The 24,102-nt window shown below is 34.9% G+C and overlaps 1 protein-coding gene across 3 annotated transcripts in view; it reads right to left on the bottom strand.

Moving 5' to 3' along the window:
• Nucleotides 1–24,102, bottom strand: part of Foxj3 (forkhead box J3) — a 113,172-nt gene that overhangs the window by 71,268 nt on the left and 17,802 nt on the right. For all 3 annotated transcript variants that reach the window (XM_027937416.2, XM_027937415.2, XM_071617754.1), the window contains exons 2-3: nt 19,698–19,758; nt 2,960–3,284 (exon numbers count right to left, since the gene is read on the bottom strand). In XM_027937416.2, the coding sequence (XP_027793217.1) occupies nt 2,960–3,284; nt 19,698–19,741 (369 nt within the window). In that variant the 5' untranslated portion in view covers nt 19,742–19,758. The remainder of the gene's footprint in view (nt 1–2,959; nt 3,285–19,697; nt 19,759–24,102) is intronic.

The raw sequence follows: 24,102 nt of genomic DNA on the forward strand, positions 1-24,102 counted from the left end.
TCAAACACAGCTCAATTTTCACTTCCCCCAAGAGCTTTCTAATAACTGCCCCTTCCTTTTACTCTCACAGCATTTGTTCTTTGTACATTCACTTTAGAGCCTCATCCTACTCCCCATAAACTCTTTTAGTTGTAACCTTCAGTCACATGTAAAACGGATATGTTTATGGCTTACACATAGGTGTGCCCAATTAGTCAACTATTTATAGCACTGTACTCCACATTTCTCTATTAAAGAGCTTTTTATACAGCATCATAATTACGTGTGTGTGTGCACACATGTGTGTATCTTCTTCATCCAATAAAGTTTATAAACTCCCTTAGCGGCCCTGTGCTAGGTTTCTTAATTTTGCCAAAGCCTTAGAATACTACTTCACAAGAGTACATAGCAAATAAATCCTTTCCAAATTAATGAGTGAAGGATTATAAATTAGCTAGGATTATAAATTAGGGTATTATCTAGATTAGAGATTCCAAATCAGTGGTCCACAGGCTCAATACAGACAAGGGACTTATATTTGATTACTGCAGAATACTTAACAAAGAAGGAACTGATTGGGAACATTTAAAAATGGGAAAACCACACACAAAAATACAGATTTATTGCTTTTCTTGGGGAGAAGAGAACTAAAATATCTACTTTGTGTCCTAAAGACCACAAGTAACTAGAAAACAGCTGTTCCTTTTACATTAGATATGCACTCTTCAGGTGATAGATTTTTACTTTGTTCATTTATGCCACTTGACTGTTATCTGCTGGCATTTAGGTCAACAACCACTGAAAAAAACCCGTGAATCCCTAGTGGATGTCTTATTCAAATTTTGACCATTTCTACTCCCTGGCAATGATGTTTTTCTATCATCAAATGGGTTTATCAAAATCTCCTCTTTTCCTTATCCCAAATCTTTAAAAAAAAAAAAAGAATCTACAGCATCCCTGTGATAAAAACAAAACAGAGTTTAGATTGATGCCTTACTTAAATTGATGGCTTGCTCAGATTGATACCTTGATTCTTAGGTCAAATTTTATCATGTATTTCCTCCACTAAAATATTCTATTAGAGTGAACTCTATTCAAACGACTACTAACAAATCACTTTTCATACTGAGAACCAGTGGCAAATTAAATTCAATAAATATTTGTGTAGCTTTTGCAAAATCATAGGTCCTGTGTACTAATTAAAAACATATGCAATGAAATTGTCAAATCTACAAAGTCTGGTACCAAATCTTGTCTCTATCATTCTCTAGCCAAGAACTCTGCAAAGTTACTTAATTTCTCAAAGTCTTTTTTAAAAATTTTCTTATATTCAAAATTTGAACAACAGTAAAGTGAAAAGACAAAGGTTTTGAAGCAGAAACGCTTATGAGAAACTCTAAAACAGCTATCATTCAGTGGAGACATAAAACCCATAAACCGCTGCCACACTACCACACAGCAGACAACTGGATAATTTCTGTGTAAGAAAATGAATAAAACGTGCAGAGACAAAGGAAGTAAATTAAATTATTTGCTGTATAACACAAATTAGCTAAGAAACTAATGTGATGATACACCAAAATGCTCCTTAAAGAAGTGGTTAATTCTAGGGCTGGGGAAGAAAGATGCATGAAGATCCTGAAGCATCTATTTGGTGGTGATGCTAAAAAGGAAGAAAGTGCTAAACAAACAAAAAGAATGGGGCCAACCTTTAAGAATTCCCAGTGGCCAAAGCTGCAACAATTTGAATAACAGTAACACACACACACACACACACAAAAATAAATAAATAAATAAATAGCTATAAGTGCACAGTATTACAAATAAATGAGTTAACAAGTAAATAGAAGGAGGAAAAAGAATAATTCTTTCTTACTGAAAATATCAATTAACAAATGTAGAAGGAAATGAGGAAAAGAGGAAATCCCCACCAAGAAACAGTAAAAATTGCAGCAGTTATTACCTACCAATGAATGCTTAAATGAATGGGAAAAGGTTTATAAAGAAAGAGTATCTGCATACCCTCAAAGTATTTACAAAGTGGTAAATAGTAGTTTTATAATGAAGAAACCTGGCAGATATCACTTGAACCAGAGAATCATTAATGTTGTTAACATTAACAATAGTAGGACAGACTGACATCATCCAATACTCTCATATGCAGAGGACACATTACCTCTTCATTATTCTTCCCCCAAATGCAATACAACCATCTAATTATGAGAAAATATCAGACAAATCTACATTGAGAGAAATTCTACAAAATATTTGACAAGAGCTCTTCAAAAATATTCATGTCATAAAAGACAAAAAAGATTGAGAAACCTTTACAAATTGGAAGACACTGAGAAGACATGATGAATAAATACAATGTAGGATTCTAGACAGGATTCTGAAATATAAAAGGGCATTAGTGGGAAAACTGATGAAATCCTAATAGGGCCTATAATTTACTCAGTACTCAGCAGTACTATCTGGTCAAGAGTACTGTAGCAACATTAATTTCTTAATTTTGATAACTATACTATAATTATGTAAAATGTTAACATTACAGGAAGTTAATGAAGTATATAGGGGAACCTTCTGTACTTCTGTAACTCATACATAAATCTAAAATTCTATCAAACTAAAGACTTTTTTTAAAAAACTGTGGATAATGAATATACTATTATTTACAGTACTATGTTGTTTTTACATTAGTTTTTACATCAATTTACCTAAACTGTAAGTATTTTTTCCCACTGAATGCTACAGTCTCATCACTCTTTATGCTACATAAACACAGTAACATAATAAAGCTGTAACAATTTGTCAAAAATAAATTTATCCACCTAAATTTAAATTTTCTAACATCCTAAAAATGACTAGCAATCATCTTCAGCTTCAATTAAATGAGCTTCCACAAAGCTTCATTTTCAACAGCTGTCAACACTATTATCATTGCTTATTGCATAAAAGTACATTTAAGTAAAATACTTACCTTCCAACCACTGCCAGCCTCTCTATAATATGGAAAGTTATCACAAATCCACTGGTAAATCTCACTTAAAGTCATTTTCTTTTTGGGAGAGCTATTGATTGCAAATGTAATGAGGCTGGCATAACTGTATGGAGGTTTCCCATCTTTGTGCTGTTGGACTTCTTCCTGGTCCAGAGTTGTATTTGGGTCAAGAAGTGCATTCTTCTTAGAAATTCCTGTTCCATGTGCATTTTGTGTAGCATCAGATTTTTGGATGGCTGCTCTCATGGTGAGCTGTGGTAACCAGTCCATAGATGTTAGGCTGCTCTCCAGTTCAGATGTCATCCTGAAGGTAAATAGACTCCTTAGTCAATATCAAGGAAAGAACCCCTGCTTCTCAAAATAATCCAATATTCACAAATCTAGGAGTTCCAAAGTGAGGGAAAGCCTGAGTTAAATCTGGAGGAAAAAGATTGAGTATGTTAATGACCAAACCAAATATTAAGGGATCAACATTTCCAATCTTTTTTCTTACTTTTTTCCTCTCCAAAACATATAATACACTTGTTTTAAAGTGTTTAAAATACAAAACGATATATACAGACCAAGTGATGTTGATGCTGATCTTTCTTTAAAAAAATAATGTCTGCTACTTTAACAGGGCAACAGAATCTTGATATGAAAAACTTCCATCTACAGCCCAGCTTTCTACACACCAAAACACTGCATGCCCTTAAAAATTTGAAATGGTAAATCTGTACAATTTCTTTTATACAAATTTTAGGAGAGTTATACAGACAAAGGAATGCCAAAAATAGAGTGAAGAGATCAAAGAAGTAACTGAGAAATACACACAGGAATTTGAATGGAGGAAAGAGGGCAGAGTTGAGCAGGTGGGAAGCAGGAAAAGTAAAGCTGGGTAGGCAAGAACAGCAAGGAGACAAGCTAGCTGGGGGAGTGTACTAAAAAGAGGAATGCAAAGTCAAGGACACTGATGAGTAGGAGAAAAGGAAGATTAGCAGTACCAGGCAGTTATTAAAAAAAAAGAACAAGTCAAGGAACCAGTTTGTAAAAACTAACTGAAGTTAGTTAGGGAGTATAGGATATAAGAGACTAAATCACATTTAAAAAAAAAAAAAAAAAAAAGGCATTCCAAGCTCAAAGCCAGCCTTGGACAAATGTCCAGTGATTTGGATTCTAATACATTCATTCCAAGGCTAATATATTCACACCATTACCCCTCAAAGAAACAAAACACAGTCTGCCAGGTTGACACATATTCTACAAAATTCTTTTCTTAGAGTAGCTCTTCTAAGAGCTAAAGATGAAAATACAGAAAGGAAGCTTTGACACCTCACACTGAAATTGTTAACTTTCAACAGAACATACACAAGTCCTTCTATTCTATTATCAAATTCAGGAACAATGACCCTGACAATAAAAAAAAGAAGTGAAAAAGAAAGACTTCTAGTGACAACAAAATTTAAAAGAAAGAAGGAAGGAAGGAAGGGAGGGAGGGAGGGAGGGAGGGAGGGAAAAGAAAAGAAAAAAAGAAAGAAAAGAAAATTAAAGTACCTCAGTCAAAAAAAAAAAAACATTTGGGGCTCAATGGTATAGACACTGCCTAGCATGGATAAGGCCAGTCTGGGTTTAATCCCATATACACCTGTCATCCCAAATGGCTCCTAGCAAAAGCAAACTGGGGTACTGTACATAGAATCTGAACTTCTAGGAAGCAACACAGAATAGATAAAGACCACAGTTTTGGAGACAGTAAAACTAGAATTCAAGTACTGGTTTCAACAGTGACTAGCTGTGGGACCATAAAAATGTTAATCATCTCTAAACCTCAGCTTCCTCATCAATAATAGTACCTACAGTTTAAATATTACTTTGAAAATTAAATATGATAACACATTTACAGAGAAAATATTCAGTAAGTGTTATTAGTAATATTAGTCTAAGACTACCTTAGGAGGGTAGTAATATACTATTAAGTAAACCAGATTAAGCAATAGCAATTATAAATCAAGAAACAGTTATGAGGAGTCTACCTGCATTGCCAGTCAAGAGTCCTACTGTACTCTTGTTTTTCTGATATTTTGGTCCAGTTTTGCCCTTTCTCAAATTCTCTCTTCTCTACTGTATGGACTTCTTTGAAACCTGAATTTTAAATTTCCCTAAATAGTACTTCAAGTATCTTAAAAAAAAGACTTATCATCTTACTGTATAACATCAACCAGAAATGCTTGTTCCCAGCATGAGGCAAGTTATAAGGACTAAGAATAAGGAGACAGGATAACTTAGAAATCACACTATGTCAAAAGAATGTTTCTAATCCCTTCAATTATAAGATGAAAAACTAATGTCCAATGAAGCTAAAGGCTCATTTAATTTCACTTAGGTAATTAACAGGAGAATTAAAACCAAAGTCCAGATCTCCTGATGTTCAATTCAGAGTTCATTTTGTTTTTGAGGGGTACTGCAGATTGAACCCAGGGCCTCGCGCATGCTAGGCAAGCACTCTACCACTGAGCTACATCTCTAGCCCCAAAGTTTGGGGATTTTGTTTTGTTTTCATTTTAAGTGCTGGGGATTGAACCAGGGCCTTGTAGGTGCTAGGCATGTGCCAAGTGCTCTGACACTAAGTTACATGTCCACCCCAAATCAGAGTTTTTCCTACCATATCTCTTCTGTAAAATAAGAATGATAATTAAGACAGTACCTAACTGATATAAAGTATTTAGAATAATGCCAGGCAAACAGTAAGCATTTAATAAACATTAGTTCCTGTTGGTGGTGGTGATAATAGTAGTTGCTGTCATTATTCATATTTCATTCAATAAACATTGGCTATTACTATATAATGATGTCATCCTATTTGCCTCAATCAAGTCTCCACTGCATAGAGCTTTATTTTTTTTGAAATTCATAAAGCAGTCAGCTTTGTGCATTTTCAAAGTTAATATAAAAGCATGTTCTAAATTGAGATATAATTAGTGCAGATAGCCCCTACTGAAAATCATCTTTACCTTCTGTTCCCTTCCACCAGTACCAGTAATGAGACTTGATGGCTCTTAATAATGTAAAAACAAACACATACACAAAGAGGAAACATGATAAAATTCCTGTCCTCCAGGAACTTATAGTCCAATTAGGAAGGTCAGACACAAGAAAGAACTCAATGAAAGAGCAAGGCTAACCTTTGGATGCTGTAAAGGTTTACAAAAGGGAGAGAACAATGCAGACAATAGCCTTGAAAGAGTAAAGAAAGAATTTCAGATAATTCGAAGAAAAGTTAAGGTCTAAATAGCCTGGAAATAAAAAGTCCCTAGTCTTCAAAGATGTCCCATACTAAGAATTAATCTGTTGTGCTTATATTTATCAGTTCTGCTAGAACAAATTTTAAATATACTATAAAATATGTCTCAAGTTTAAATTGAAAAAGTGGATCTTCTGTTTTGTTTGTGATTTACTGAATTTTACATATTGTTAGTAATGAGACCAAAAGTGCCTGTGTTGTTAGTACTGAGGGTGAAGCAAGAACACAAAAGATAATCATTAGACCTAGCCAGGTCACTTTAGCAAGAAACCTATTAGTGGAATGGTGATGACAGAAGTCCACTTGTATAAGAGAACAGATGGTGGTAAATTTAAAAACAGCATAGGAAGCGCTGAGGAATCTGGTTATGGAAATCTGGTTAAGAAATGTCAGGTCCTCATTACCTCACCTCATTCCAAAAGCTTCCTACTGGCCTCCTAGATTCACAATCCCCTCCCTGTTAATCACCTCAAGTCCACACACACACTCCAAGAAAAACCTATCCTGACTTTCAATGTCTCTCTCTCTCCCAACTAAACCTAAACTGATTTTCAACTACATTAGCCATTTTGGTCTTTCTCTAAATTGCTAGAGCAATTATAACTTAATTGGGCATTGAACATGCTGCTTCATATGCACAGTTGTATCATCTAAACTTTCTAGCCTCACCCATCTCACCACCTCCTACTGAAGATGGTGACCAAACACTAGTGCTTCTGATGCTACTTGTAACATGCCAAGTACAAATTATCTAAAAAACAACAGTGATTAGATAAGGAGTAAGAGCCATCTTTTCCTGTTGTTTTGTTTTGTTTTTTAATACCAGGGATTGAACCCAGGAGACTTCTTTTCTGAAATGCCTTTTCCATCTCACTTTATATGAGTAGCTTCTACTTTTCCTTCAAGAATCAGACCAAACATCTCCCTTTCCCAATACAGAAAGTGTGGTTAATCCCCTCTTCCCAATCTCTATCTCCTAAAATTAATGAAATCTTGGTCCTATAGTAGCATATAAATATCTCTAGCACAGAAGTTATAAAGTCCTATAATTTGAAGCCTTTCAAAGTTGCACTATAAAGAATTATAATTATCATCAATGAGACTGTCAGCTCCTGAAAGTAAGAACTTTCATGATTAAAATAATGACCATCCAAAGGTGCACTACCCAAAGACCATAACAGCTGTATGAGCCAAAATACTTGTTAGGGGCTAAAACATCTGTTAAAATCAAAAAAGAAAAGGTGAACAAGAGGACTTAATAGCATAAGGGAAGGATATTCATAGGATCAAAATCCTTTAAAAGCTCAAAAAAAAAAAAAAAAGCATAATGCAGAACACATAATGACAGGCAACATTACACAGGACCAGAAAGTTATGTTGGAATAGCAGAGAAAATAAGAGCAGAGTTACTTGTGGGAGAAATCAAGTATGGAGAGTCTATGGTGAAAGTTCTTAAATCTATGATGATATCTGTCACCAAAACAACTTCCATAAGGAATTTCCTTTACATAAAATTAAAGGGTAAGAATCATCAAGATATAACAACTCAAACCTAACTCATGAAATGAGAGTAAATAAAGGGGCTCTAATCCCACTTTATTAAACACTACCACTGATAAAATCCCCCACACAAAACTTTTTAGTTACTTTTATCGCAATGTTCTGGTATCAACCCTGCAATCTTCCTAATTCCCAAGAAGTAGTAAAGGCTTACTCAGAAAAGTTTTCAAGTTCCAACAGTATCAAAAGGGAGGAGAAAGACAGAGATATTGTAGCCCTTCACAGAGTAAGAGGAAAATATCAGAGACAATAAAAGTAATAATAATAATGAGGGTAATGATGTTGTGGCCCAAATATTACTAAATCTTCCCACTCCATTCCTGGCATTCAGCATTTCATCTTAAGACTTGGCAGCATATGGAAAATTAAGCAACTAAGAACTCTGAAGAAATCCTGCAATTACAAGAGCAGTGATTATTATATACTTCCGATCATACGCATTTCTGGGGGTCACTATGTGCTATCACTCTATTTACAGAATTTCAGCACCAAAAGCAACTAGAATCAGAGGCTGTGGCAAGGACCACTAACTGCCATCTAATATATCAATTTTACTTTCATCCTTAGGAGTACAACCCATTTTATTCAGGATGGCATTGCACCCTTTTGCCCTTCTTGCTTGATGGAATGTAAATATAATAACTACTGCTCCACCAGCCATTTTGAATCATTAGGTAATCTTGAGAATTGAAGCCACACACTTAGGATATAGAAGTAGAGAGAAAGAATCTGGGTCCCTGATTTTTCTGTGTGTGAAACTGCCATCCCAGCTCTGGAAAGCTTACCTTTCAGACTTTTTGTGTATCTACCAGCAGGTGCATGATTTGGGGATAGGGCAGTGGAGCAATACAAGTAACAAAACCTAAAATAAGGCACTATCCTAAAGAGGAGTTACAAGTTAATGAATTCTGATACTGCAGGTTGGAAAACAAGTGGCAAAGGATTAAGCTGACTGTCACCTGTGGAATTAGAAAGGCAAAACCACAGGCCAACTAAGGTTATAGCAAAGAGATATGTAGGAAAAATTTAGAATGTGTTGCCTCCTTCTTGTCACTTAAAGCAAACTTCTAAAAGAGAAATAAACTTTCATTAGTTCAAGCAAAGATAGAGAAAATACAGGTTTGCTTACTAAAGAAGGTACTCCCTGCCCATAGCCTGCAATTTAAGCCAAGAGTCCTATAATTTGAAGCCTTACAAGGCTGAATAAACACAAACTGCTCCTTAAGTCCAAAATGAAGTAGTTAACTGTACATACACAACTGCAGCTTTAGGAAAAAAGAATAACGCCTTGCCATACAAAGGCAATGCTGTATGAGTTGTCTTTCCACCCCAAGATTATTGATCCAAATGTCCTCACCATAGCCTCCCTTCCCTCCAGAGCTAAAGAGGTCCATTAAGAATTTAATGGGGCTGGAGATGTGGCTCAAGCGGTAGCGCGCTTGCCTGGCATGCGTGCGGCCCGGGTTCAATCCTCAGCACCACATATAACCAAAGATGTTGTGTTCGCCGAAAAACTAAAAAATAAATATTAAAATTCTCTCTCTCTCTCTCTCTCTCTCTCTCTCTCTCCCCCCCCCCTCTCTTTAAAAAAAAAAAATAATTTAATGGAGGAAAACACAGTCTTTATTTTTACTAACTTATAACTGAAATTTAGCACTTCCTTTAATTACGAAATAATGTATCACAGTAGCATCAACAGTACTTGTGACTTTGCCACCAATAAAAATCATGAATATATTTATAACAAATGTTGCAGAAATCTCAAAAGTTTTATTTCAATTCAGCAACTATTTCAAAATTATGCCACTTTCTTAAGACTTGACACTGGATCTTTTGTTTAATGTGATAATTTAAAAGAACATATATTACTATGACATAAAGTTAATATTTTGATTATTAATCAAAGTTAATATTTGATTATTTTGTATATCAATATAATATACAAAACTGGTTTCCTTTGTAATCTTAACCTTTTTTTATTTTAAATAAACTGTGAACATCATTCTAAGAAAGATCCATAAGCTTTACAAACTATTGAAGAGGTTCCCTTGCCCCAAATAAGGAATTCCTGAAGTAAAAACAGCACAAAGGGCAGAGTCTTCATTAAAAAATTCTGGCTCGCCAGCTGAATTCTAAGCAGAGTTCTACCAGACCTTTAAAGAACTAACCCCAATGTTCATCAAATTATTCCAGGAAATTGAAAGGGAAGAAACACTCCCAAACATATTTAATGAAGTCAGTATTACCCTGATACCAAAACCAGACAAAGACCCACCTAGGAAAGAAAACTACAGACCAATATCTCCTTAATGAACATAGATACTAAAATCCTTAATAAAATATAGCAAACCGCATTCAAAAACATTTTACGAAGATAATACATCATGATCGACTGGACTTCATCCCAGGGATGCAAGGCTGGTTCAACATATGCAAATCAATAAATGTAATTCACCACCTAAATAAGAACAAGAATCATATGATTGTTTCAAAGGATGCAGAAAAGACTTCTGATAAAATACAGCAACCATTCATGTTAAAAACACTGGAGAAACTGAGATAGAGGGAACTTACCTCAACATTAGAAAGGCTATATTTGACAAACCCATAGCCAACATCATACTGAATGGAGAAAAACTGAAAGCTCTTCCTCTACAATCAGGAAGAAGATAAGAATATGTCCACTCTCATTACTTCTATTCAATCTAGTTCTTGAAATTCTAGCCGGGACAATCAGGCATGAGAAGGAAATTAAAGGGATATGAATAGGAAAAGAAGTCAATCTATCATATTACTATTTGCTGATGACATGACCCTGTATCTAACAAGAACTAAAAAATTCCACCAGGAGACTTCTAGAGCTAATAAATATATTTAGCAAAGTAGCAGGATAAATATCAACACTCATAAATCAACAGTTTTTCTATATTCCAACAGTGATTCAGTGGAGAAAGAATCAGGAAAATCATCCCCTTCACAATGGCCTCCAAAAAATAAAGTATCTGATAATTAACCTAACCAAAAAGATGAAAGATCTCGCCTATGAATCGTATAAAACACTGGAGAAAGAATCTGAAGAGGACTTTAGAAGATGGAAAGACTCTCTGTTCTTGAATAGGCAGAATTAATAAAAATTCCTTTTTCTTTTTTGCTTAAAATATGCAATGCTGATTTCTTTTATTTTCAATAACACAAAGCCTGACTAAAATAAACTTACTAAATCAAATAAGTTTTTCTAGTATTCAGTATTATTTTATTCTATGTGCACTGTTAGCAGGCAGAGGTTATTTACTCCACCAGTATATTCAGTGATGCTTTTTATTCCCTATCACTTCTGGTATCACTTTCCCCACATGTATAAACAACTTGAATTTCGCTACCATCTCCCCTTTAGTAATATTTTTTTTCAATTTTTATACAATGTATTTTAAAATTAAATAAGTGGTTTTCTATCACTTTTTTTCCCTCAGTTTCCTGCATGGGTTTTGTTTTGTTTTGTTTTGTTTGGAGTGGGGGTGGCCCCAATTAAACTGGATGTTTGTTTGGCAACATTTCTTTTTTTATTTTGTTAATCCTCAAACTACAATAATACTGACAGCTGACAGGCAGAAGAGTTTAATGGTTAAAAACATGAGTACTAGAACAAGATCTATATATAAATCCTAGATCTATCCCCAATTAGCTGAATGTCCTTGAGTTGCTTAAATTTACCTCTGTTTCTCATTTGTTAAACGAAGGAAATAATGGTACTGACCTCAAAGATATTGGGGGGATTTTATTTTAACACATATGAAGTACTTCAATAGGGCTGGACTCAGTGGTAGAGAGCTTCCCTAATTAATATGCACCAGGTCCTGGGTTGGCTACTAAGAACCATCGGGGCTGAAAAAACGTGCTTAAATAATGTCTAGCCTAATAAAAGTAGTATGAATACCATAAATGTTAGCTACCAAAGTCACTATTCAGTTACAAAAGAAAACTTTATAAAGGGTCCTTAAGTTAATAAACAGTTAATAGCACTCCTTAGCATCTTTTCAGAAATCAAGGCTCCAAGGACATTAGCTACTTAGATCAAAGATTATATTTAGAATAATCTAGACAAGCTCTGTCCAATAGAACTTCCTATGACAATGGAAAGGATTGTGTATTCTCCGATATAATAAGCCACTAGTCATGGGTGGCTAGTAAAATGTGAATGGTGTTGAACGAGAAAGTGAATTTTTAATAAGGCAAGTGGCCATCATATCAGAGAAACTTTAAAAGATAACTCAAGAAAAGTTCTAAGCACTTTGTGTGTGTATGGTCCCAGGAACTGAACCCAGGGACATTCTACAACTAAGCTACATCCCAGTCCTTTTTATTTTTTATTTTGAAACACGGTCTCACTAAATTGCCTAGGCAGGCCTCAAACTTGCAATTCTACTGCCTCACTCTTCTGAGTGGCTGGAATTAAAGGCATGTACCACCCTACCTGGCCTCAAAGTGTATTTAAAAATGATTTTTGTAATGATCAAATTAGCAGGCTTTCTTATTATCTTTCTTTTTTTAAGTACTACCAAGTTTACTACAAGTCTATCATTAATGTATACAAAGTAGCTAATCTAGATTTTATTTTCTTTTTAATTGCTTTTATTTTTTAAATACATGACAGCGGAATGCATCATAATTCTTATTACACATATAGAATTCTTACTACACATACAATTTTTCATATCTTTGTTTGTATTTAAAGTATGTTCACACCAATTCATGTCTTCATACATGTACTTTGGATAACGATGTCTATCACATTCCTAACCATCATTGCTAACCCCCTGCCCCTTCCCTTTCCCTCCCACCCCTATGCCCTATCTAGAGTTTGTCTATTTCTCACATGCTTCCTCTCTCTACCCCACTATGAGTCAGTCACCTTATATCAGGGAAAACATTCGCCTTTTTGGGGGGGAGGGGGGGATTGGCTAACTTCACTTAGCATTATCTTCTCCAACTACATCCATTTACCTGCAAATGCCATGATTTTACTCTCTTTTATTGCTGATAATATTCCTTTGTGTATATATGCCACATTTTTTTTTATCCACTCATCTACTAAAAGGGCATCTAGGTTGGTTCCACAGTTAAGCTATTGTGAATTGTGCTGCTATAAACATGGATGTGGCTACGTCCCTGTAGAATGCTGTTTTTAAGTCCTCTTAGTATAGACCAAGGAGAGTAACAGCTGGGTCAAATTGTGGTTCCATTCCCAATTTTTCAAGAAATCTCCATACTGCTTTCCAGAGTGATTATACCAATTTGCAGTCCCACCAGCAGTATATATATGAGTGTACCTTTTTCCCCATATCCTCGCCAACACTTATTGTTGTTTTATGCATAATAGCTGCCATTCTTACTGGAGTGAGACGAAATCTTAGAATGGTTTTGATTTGCATGTGTGTGTGTGTGTGTGTGTGTAAAATAAATAAATAATAACAAATATCACATGATGATAAAGGGCTTTTTCTGCCAGTGTGTGGAACAGACCTAAAAGCATAAAATTTTAACTATATTAACTACAAATACAATAAACAGATAATATTATATGTCAGCAACATCCTTAGCCTCAGCGTCAGTGGCAAATCTGAACATCTGGCAGGATTCTAGAATGTAAGAATTTAGGATGAAGAAGAAATAGGAGATAAAGAAATCCTCTTCTTCTCCATGTTCTTGAGCTGATAGCAAAGGATACAAATCTGTCCCATCTTATTCTAAAAATGATGAGTCCTTTTCCTTTCTACTATTGGAAAATGAAAAAGTGCAGAAAAAAATGCCAGATATCTTATGTATATATTTAATCCCATGAATCCTAACATTTCAGTAAAGTTAACAACCCTATTAGAACAAAATTAGAAAAAGTAATTTGCCCAAGATTACATGGCTAATTTTTATCAGACAGAGAACTGAATGTGTATCTATTGGTTTTAAGACTACAAACCAGGGGGCTAGGGGTTGTGGCTCAGCAGTAGAGTACTCACCTACCACATGCAAGGCGCTGGGTTCAATCCTCAGCACCACATAAAAATAAATAAATAAAATAAAGACATTGTGATATCAAACTACAATAAAAAAAAAAAAATTAAAAAAAAAGACTACAAACCAGAACTGCTTTGTCAGTATCAGCTACTGAAAATAAAGCAGCAAAAAGCCTTAAAATAAATCTAACCTCTTCTCATCATTCTAAACATCAGGGTCATCAATATCAAAAGGAGGAAAAGAGGAACCAGATGGACAGGAATTCATCTGGGGCACTAACACATAAACTTCTCTGGGAAAGCTCATGCTAAAATATCTTCGTGTTCCTTAGCATACACCAAACATAACAAATTAAATCAATAATAAAGGGCTTACTTAAGGGAGAAGCATAACAAAAAGGAAAATAAGCAAGAAAAATGAATACACATAGAAAAAGACAGAAGAAAGTAATCAGATAGAAGGTGATAAACATCACCAAAAATTACTTTAAGTGCTACTGCAACCCTATGTCCCAAGCTAAATACATTGATGGACCATAAAAAATCAATAGTTCAGAAATGAAGGGCCCATCTTAACAAACCCAAAGAAACATCAAAATTTATTTTGCTTTGACAAAAATCAAATTGTAAAAATAGTGTATTGCGGGGCTGGGGATGTGGCTCAAGCGGTAGTGTGCTTGCCTGGCATGCGGGGTGCTGGGTTCGATCCTCAGCACCACATAAAATAAAGATGTTGTGTCCACCAAAAACTAAAAAATAAATAAATAAATATTTAAAAATTTTCTCTCTCTCTCTTTAAAAAAAATAGTGTATTGCTACATTATGTAAAAAAAAAAAAAAATAGTAAATCGTGTGATAAACACGTTTACTTGTCCACAGAAGATAAAGCAAATGCTCAAGCATAGTATTTACTCTTATTGAGTCTGTACTTGGAAATAAAATGCAGGCACACGTCAGGATTCCAATCTATCTTATCCAAAAAGAAAGTGCTAAATTTTTAAGATTCTACTGTTTGACAGAAACTGATCCCATCACTACCTGAACCCTTACCCTTACTATCCAAGACTCCAGAAATGAACAGATATGAATGAACAACCTGGTATCCTTCATTATACAAACTCTCACCATCTATAAGATATAAACACAATAGACTCAGACTGCAAGGAATACTTATCTTTTGATTCTTAAAGAAATTTTTAATATAACTTCACACAAGAAAACTTGGTGCTTTTCAAGAACATAAAGGTAATTTCTACCAAAAGTCACATAAACACTGGCTGTAAAACAGAAAACATCTTTTTATATTATCATTCTCAGCAGTCTGCTAGAACAAGTGTTGACAGTTATAAAGTTACTACACCTCAGCTCCAAACTGAAACACCCCTCACCTCATTCTGCTTTGTGATGCTAGAGCTGGGATTCTCTGCAAAACACACTTCAGCTTTGCTAAATGGCTTCCTACAAAGCTCTACCAAGAGGTACTGAAAACAGATTCAAGCCTAGAAGAGGAGGAAGAGACTTGTACCTTCCTGCCTATTCTATGAGAACCATAAGAGCAATTCCCTAGCAAAGCCTTCTTCATCCCTGAAGCAGCAGTCTTTCTCATAGCAGCAGATAAATCTAGCTTACAGTGTTTCCAATACATGCAGAAACACCAACACTAGCCAGCATCCCCTTCTCAGAGGCCTAGGTCTCAATCTCATAGGTCCCCTCTTCCAAGATCAAACACCAACTCTAGCTATGCAGCAGCTTATTCTTACAGGTCTAAGTCTCAGTTCAACAGGGACTTTATTTCTAAGTCCCCCATCCCCAGCCTTAGAACTCCCCGAGTTCTACAAGTAGTAGTTGGCGCACTGTGTGTCACCTGTCACCCTGCTCCTACCCCGGAACCAAGGACTGAACACAGGGGCACTCTACCACTGAGCTACATCCCAGCCCTTTTTATTTTTTCTTCATATCATTAAGTTGTTGAGGCTAGCTTTGAATATCACTAAGTTGTTGAGGCTTAGCTTTGAATCTGCGATCTTCCTGCCTCAGCCTCCCCGGTAGCTGGAATTATAGGCGGACACCAATGCACCCAGCCTATTGTGTCTTTCTTTTTTTTTAATATTTATTTTTTAGTTGTAGTTGGACACAATACCTTTATTTATTTGTTTTAATGTGGTGCTGAGGATCGAACCCAGGGCCTCGCATGTGCTAGGCGAGCGCTCCACCACTGAGCCACAACTCCAACCCTGTGTCTATCTTCTTGATACCTAAAAGTTTTATTTTATTCTATTACCTAGTTAACAACTTTATATCTAGTTAAGAATTCTATTAAAGAATCCCTGTTCAAATAAGTGGTATGATTTCTACCTCCCAAAAGAGCTCTGACAGAAGAAAATAGTCTCATTACGTATACAGAATATGATATTGTTACTGCAACTTTAATTATAATGTAATTTTACCTATATCAGCAAGAAGAACAAAGTGTTGATAAGAGCAGTCTGATTAAAATTAAAGAGTATATCTAGCTATTGCTACAAATTTTCTATAAATAATCTTAAATAAATTTACATATAATCTGATATAGTATACAATTATATGATATGAAGATATTTTAAAAGGCTTTCTTTCCAAATTTTCTACACTAAAGTGTTACATTTTTTTTAGTTGTAAATGGACACCATATCTTTTTATATATTTATTTTTATGTGGTACTGAGGATTGAACCCAGTGCTTTACATGTATAAGGCAAGAACTCTACCACCGAGCTACAGCCCCAGCCCTAGAGTATTACTTTTTAATCATAAAATATAGTGATTTTCAAAATAATCAACACATTCAGATAAAATAAAGATCCAATATAATCTATAAAAGACAATATTTGTTTACCCTAAATATTTAAGGGGACAGAGGTTTTTGTTTTTGTTTTGTTTTGTTTTTTGAGAGAGAGAGAGAGAGAAAGAATTTTTTAATATTTATTTTTTAGTTTTCAGTGGACACAACATCTTTTATTTTATTTTTATGTGGTGGTGAGGATCGAACTCAGTGCCCCGCGCATGCCAGGCGAGCGCGCTACCACTTAAGCCACATCCCCAAGGGAGAGTTTTATTCTATTTACTAACTATCCTAACCCAAAATTTTTTAAAAATACTTCACTATTTTCATCCCACTCCTTACCTTCACTTACATATACACTGTGCACTCCCACTCATACCTGTGCTTATAAAACCGTACATGCCTACCCATGTTCTCATGTCCAGCCATATATCCATTTCTTCCCCACCAACTCATGTGCTCCCAGTCTTGAGGCTAGCTACTTCATAAATAAACACGTAGCATGCATAATCATATACACAGTAGTATATACAAGAGAGGTAAGGCAAACAAGCAGTATTTTTCAGTGGGTGTCTAAGTTACTTTAAGAGTTCTGGTTCTCTTCTTATTTGGGTAATGTAGCTGGTAGAGGGGAAGCATTTCTGGTAATTGTGGAAAAAGTAGATCAGCATTTATTGTAGTTTTAAGTTATCCTGTTTTATCCTCTTCTGCTGCCCCCCCCCCTCCAAAAAAAATCAGTCTTTTTATCCTCTTATCTCAAACCAATACTGGCTTCCGCTTAGAAATGCAAATGATAATAGTCTTCTATCTATACATCTAAGAATGGAATTCTTTGCTTCAGAGATGAGCCATATAGAATATTACAGAAATGAAAGACATACATAAAGATACAAAATACTGTGACTCAGATGGTATTAGGCGTCTTGGTTTAATAATTCTGATTCTACAATATGGTGCACAGGAATTATAGCACAAAGGATAAATTATAAATAATTTATAGTATCTCTTGTCTTTTATCATACTTTCCAGTTCTACAATTTTATCAAGCAAAACATCCAGACATATATTATTCCTAAACCAATGCCTATATCAGCTTAACCTAAATTAAATATTCAAGTTAAAGGATTTAAATTTTCAGTCAATGGCCTTAATACAGTATTGTTTCAGCATATTCCACTACTAAAATATCTTTAAGGAAATCTAGTTAGTGGAAGACTAAAGTCTACAAAATATCCTGATGTAAATTTATCCAAAGTTTTAAATATTCAAAAATGACTCCTCTCATCATACTAAGGAGAAATCAACATTAAGTCAAATTAATTCTAGAACAGCTTTAGAAACTAATGAAATTATTTTTTTAATTCTTTTCAGAGCTATATAGGTGGCAGGCATGAGTTAAGTAGAAAAAGAACCACTATTATAAGATTAAAAAAAAAATGCATTCTCATGGAAAGAAATGCCATAATGGCATAACGTTTACCTTCTGAGGAAGAGAATAACAGTCTTTACCTGCTGAAAATTCAAGTACCCAAAAATTAAAGGGCAATTTCACTGTTCATTTTCGTTTGTGGTAGTCTAGACAACCAGAATCTCTTTCAAATCTAAGAATTCCTTGACTTCACATTCATGTTTCTAGCAACTTTATATCCCTTCTCTTTCCTCCTGCCCTCCATAATAGGACAATTCCAACTCTCTTGATCATTTATTCAAACCACACTGGCCTCTTCAATGTTCCTCAAATACACAGAGCAGACTTCTGCCTTGGCATTTCCTGGAATTTCTCTGCCCAGAATGTTCATCATCCACATACCCAGTATACGGCTCATTCCATCACTCAGCTCTTCATTCAAATGTCACCTTTCAATGAAGCATTCTCTGGCTAACCTGTTTAAATAACATATACTCTATATCTTATTCCTGTTCTCCATTTCAATTTTCTTCTTAGCCCTTATTACTTTTACTATCTAACAGATTCTTCTACTTATTTTATTAATTATCCCCTCACCAGAATGCATATTCCATGAATATATGATTTTTACCTATTATATTAGGATAGTGGCTGATTAGATATTAGGTGCTCAATATGCTAAATGTATAAATGATACAGCTAACTTTGCCAATATCACATGTAACTAGTACATGCTGTCATCAACACTTACATTCTAATCTGTAAGATGATTTCAATGAACAGATTAGGTTAAGGTTATTTTTGTAAGAGTCTCAGTTTTCAGAGGCTACTATGAGAGTAGACCATGGATGTCTACACAAACAAAAAAGTCCCATATGTACCTGCTTTATCCATGAATTTCACATAAGCTTTAATTTATAGAAGGAATTGCTAATTCCAAAAACTACTGAGCAACAACTTAAAAATTCCTGCATTTTTACATTTTACTATTGTAAATGATGGCAATTCAGATATTTACACCATTCCTCAAAAACAAGTTAAAACTAGTATCCTCAGTAATATTTAATCTGTAAAGAAGTTAGTCCAAAATTTACTATCTGCTAATTTAAACAGGGAGAAAGGGTAGTTTTTAAAAGAAAAGAAACAACTAAAAAGTACAAAATACGTCATTTCATGTATAAGATTATACACTAAATTTACTTAGTTCACTAAACAGATATTAAAAGCAGATCCAAATCTCATTAACAAAAAAATCTCTGAAAGCAAAAATATCTCTATACTCAGTCAAATTGTACTACTTGACAAAACAGTAATATTTTATTCTGAGATATACCTTTAAATTCATTGTAATATGCCTTGACTGGTAAAATTTTTTTCAAGAATTGAATATCTCAACAAAGAAAAAGAGCACTTGCCAGGCACAGTGGCTTATGCCTGTACCCTAACTGCTCCGAAGGCTAAAGCAGAAGGTTTGCAAGTTCCAAGCCAGCCACAGCGAAAGCAAAGCCCTAAGCAACTCAGTGAGACCCTGTCTCTAAATAAAATACAAAATAGGGCTGGGGATGTGGCTTAGTGGTCGAATACCCCTGAATTCAATCCCTGGTATCCACCCACCGAAAAAAAAAGAAAAAGAGCACTCACCTTAATGAAGTTACAGATGGACAAGCCTGTCCATACAAACCCATCTGGCCACAAAGAGAATCTAAAAAATAAATAAGAGTTAATTATTACATGTTCCTAAGCATGTTAGAACTATAAATTACACGACAATTCTAATTAAAACATCTGAAAAAAGAAACAGAAGACGAATCACCATTATCAGAACACAAAAATCACATGAACAAAAAATACTACAGATTGATAAAAAGGATTACACTGAGGAAGACACACATACCGGAAATATGACAGAAATAAACACATTAAAACTGTGTGACATGGCTGGGCACGGTGGCACACACCTGTAATCCCAGCAGCTCGGGAGGCTATGACAGGAGGATTGCAAGTTCTAAGCCAGCCTCAGCAACGGCTAAACAGCTCAGTGAGACCTTGTCTCTAAATAAAATACAAAACAGAGCTGGGGATGTGACTCAGTGGTTGAGTGCCCCTGAGTTCAATCCCTGGTACACATACACACACACCAAACTGTGACATGAGAAGCCTGCTCATAAAATTTAACAAATAGTTATATTTATAGAATAGAGAGAGTGTATCCAAACTGTTTAGGAGAATTCTAAGCATTCCAGAGGGATACCTAAAAGCTATTATAGAGTTAAGCATGCAAGTCTCTACTACACCACATTAATTTATCTCCCCACAATATACACAACTACTCCTCAATAAAAGCAGTGCTACCATTATTGGTTTTATATATACTGAACTGCACTAAGACTTCATCTGAAGTAACAGTTCCATTGCTTAAAAAAAAAAAAAAAAGTTAAGAGCACTAGAACAGAAGGAGCTTTAAAATAAGTTCTAGGTTCAAATTCTAACTGTGACTTATTGAGACCTTGAAGAATTTATACAACCTCACTGAACTCCAGTTCTTTCAGCTGAAACTTGGAGATAATACCACCTACACATCTTATTTATCATGTGGGTTTGTTGGAATTGGTTTAACTGTACACATACATGTATACTAGACAAGAGGTAAAGACTGTGAGCAACTAAAAAGAGCATGTTTAATAGGAAGGGATCAGCTGCTACTCCCAGTTCTATCTAGCCAAATGTTGCTAGGCAAGAATATTTTAGACCCAGTATTTTAAGAACTTCCAATTTTTCAAAAGAAGAAATTCAAAATATTATTTGAAATATCTTAAATTTTGTTGTCTACATACTAACCTGTCAAACAAAACACTGGATTTTGTTCTAAATTTATAACCTTTGATTCAGAGACTGAATGATTCGCAGCAACTAATTGTCCCTGTATACACTTAAGAGAGACAGATGACAGACACTTCTATTTCTGCTATAATGACAAGATGGATGGATTGGTCTGAAAATAACCAAATAGCTGGATAACGTATTTTTAAACCTTTAAAAAGAAATCTAAAGCCTGACACAGAATAAGGTATGAGCTGAAGCCAAAAATTAAAAGAAAGAGGGAAACTTGGAAGGTATGCAGAAAAGAAAAAAAAAGCAATTTTCTTTCACCTTTAGGGCATTTTTGGCATATCTTACAAATTCCAACTTGCAATTTTAAGACCTCTTGGGGTGCAAGTCTTACCAAAGAGAACTTTAAGGAATGTTGCTTTTGTACCCTTGGCACTAAGTGTTGGCATGATGATGGTGCTATTACAGCAATGCAGTGGTGTCTCCCTGATATTTAACAACCACAAGTTAAACCTCTCCTAGATTTTTAGTTTTAAAAGCTTCATACCTAGAATTTTGTATAGGGCAGCTGAAGGATAGTAGTATCCCCCACCTGATCCTGACAGAAGCAAATGCAGATTCTAGGGAAACTCATCCTTGCTGTAGGCCTAGAATAAGTCCCACAAGTAGAATTCCAAAATAAATGAATGTGAGTAAATGAACTCACAATCAAAACTCACAAAAATCAGAAATGAGTCACTGATAGCAAGATACAAAGAAACATAAGTTAGTATACTCAAAACCACAAAGATTTCGGATATAGAAATTACTGGACACCTTTCTCTACTGTTTTACTTTATAGGTGATTTACCTAGTCCTGTATTTTAATTGCCTATATGCAGATTAATCTCATATTTTTAAATCAGGGAGAAATCTTCTGATATCCAAACATAAATGTTCTCTCTTGAAAATACCAAATTTACCATATCTAAAATGGAACTCATCATTTTCCTTGATATACTTCCTATCCTGACAAAACAGGACAACCTTTTCATCTAAAAATGGCTTTCAGGTTTCTTTTTCTTTCTTTTTTTTTTTTTTTCCTTTCAGGTTTCTTGCTTAACTTTTTTTTCCCCTTTATTAGAGCAGTACACCCATTTTCAACTTTTGGTTTCTATAGAACAAACTTCTCTAAACACTCCTGGCCTCTTAGCCTACTCTTCTCCAAAGAGGTATCATGGTAGGTGGGCAGACTACACCCAGGAGTTAAGTCTTTCTTTTCTCTCTCCATTCAGGATTCTATAAGGCTGTGATTTTAATATATCTGCTCTGCTGACACAAAACATCCTCTAAGGTAGGCTATCCCATGAGCACGTGAGTATAAGAGGCTATGGAGTTAGCCAATTCATTTGGCTATCAAATCTAAGTCACATTCTACAATATTGGTTTTATCAAAACCAAAAGGGGCCAGGTGTGATGGTGCATATAGTTTCTCAGTGACTTGGTGGCTGAGGAGGGGGAATCACAAACTCAAAGACAGCCTCAGCAACTTAGTGAGGTCCTAAGCAACTGAGCAAGACACTATCTCAAAATAAAAAAAGAGCTGGAAATGTAGTTCAGTGTTTAAGCACCCCTGGGCTCAATGATCAAAAATACTAACAATAAATGTTGGCGAGGATGTGGGAGAAAAAGATTCACTCATACTTTGCTGGTGGGACTGCAAATGGAGATTCCTCAGAAAACTTGGAATGAAACCACCATTTGACTGAGTTCTCCTACTCCTTGGCATATACCCAAAGGACTTCAAATCAGCATAATACAGTGATGCAGCCACATCAATGTATTGAAAAGCTCAAGCAACAAAAGCTAAGCTATAGAACCAACCTAGGTGCCCTTCAAAAGACAAATGGATAAAGAAAATGGGGTATATATAAATAACGGAATATTACTCGGTTTTAAAGAAGGATGAAATTATGGCATTTGCTGGAAAATGAATGGAACTGGAGATTACCATGCTAAGTGAAATAAGCCAACCCAAAAAACCAAGGGCCTAATATTCTCTCTTGATAGGTAGATGCTAATAAACAATAAGGGGTGGGGGAGGGATGGGAATAGGAAAGACAATAGAATGAATCAAGACATAACTTTCCTATGTTCATATATGAATACATGACCAGTTAAACTCAACATCATGTACAACTGCAAAAATGGGATCCTAATTAGAATAAATTATACTCTAAGTATGTATAAATATGTCAAAATATAATCTACTGTATGTATACCTAAAGAAAATTTTTTTTAAAAAAAGCCTTTTGCTAAATGAAAAAGTCAGACACAAAGTCACAAAAGGCCACATACTATATCAGTCCATTTACACAAAATATCCAGAATAAACAAATCCATAGAGATAGAAGTAGGTTGGATCTTTCCAGGAGATTTGGGGTGGGGTGGCAGATAGAGAGTGGCTGCTACTAAGTTCTTTCAGGGAAAATGAAAATATTCTGTCTCATAGTGATAATGGCTGCACAAAATCTGGTGACTATAATAAAAACCACTAAATTGGGGCTGAGGTTGTGACTCAGTGGTGAAGCACTTGACTAGCATGTGTAAGGCCCTGGGTTCAATTCTCAGCACCACATATAAATAAAATAAAGGTCCATCAACAACCAAAAAAAGATATTTTTAAAAAATCACTAAATTGTATACTCTAAAATGAAGAACTTTATGGCATATGAATTTTACCTGAATAAAAAAATTAATTTAAAAAATGTATTACAAATTGTTTCTTCATCTGCTTATTCTTGTTTTATTTCTCAGTTCAGAACTCAGGCAAGTAACAATGATCTTACACACTGAGCCCCCCAAACATCATAACCCTTAGAATCAGTTACCATTTACTACTAATTCTAGATCCTGGTTATCTTTCTAATTTCCTAAATGCTTTAGTCTCAGATTTCTCCATTTTTCACCTAAATTTATTGTCCCTAAAAAGTATCCCCAGTCTCAAACTTGCTGACTGAAGAAAAACAAACATATGTCAATCTTCTCCTTAATAGGCAGCTAACCAGCAACATGAAAATCTCATAAAAGGTTAAGGTTCACACCAAAAGTCAGGATCTTTCATTGGTATCCTCCAAGCTAAAACTTATGTCTCTGTGGCACCAACTTCAGCTGATCATATTATCTTATTCAATTACATTCATAATTTATGTAGTTTAGTAGTATTTTCTCCAAATCC

This window comes from Marmota flaviventris, chromosome 10 (genome assembly GCF_047511675.1).
Source record: "Marmota flaviventris isolate mMarFla1 chromosome 10, mMarFla1.hap1, whole genome shotgun sequence".
Classification (NCBI taxonomy): Eukaryota; Metazoa; Chordata; class Mammalia; order Rodentia; family Sciuridae; genus Marmota; species Marmota flaviventris.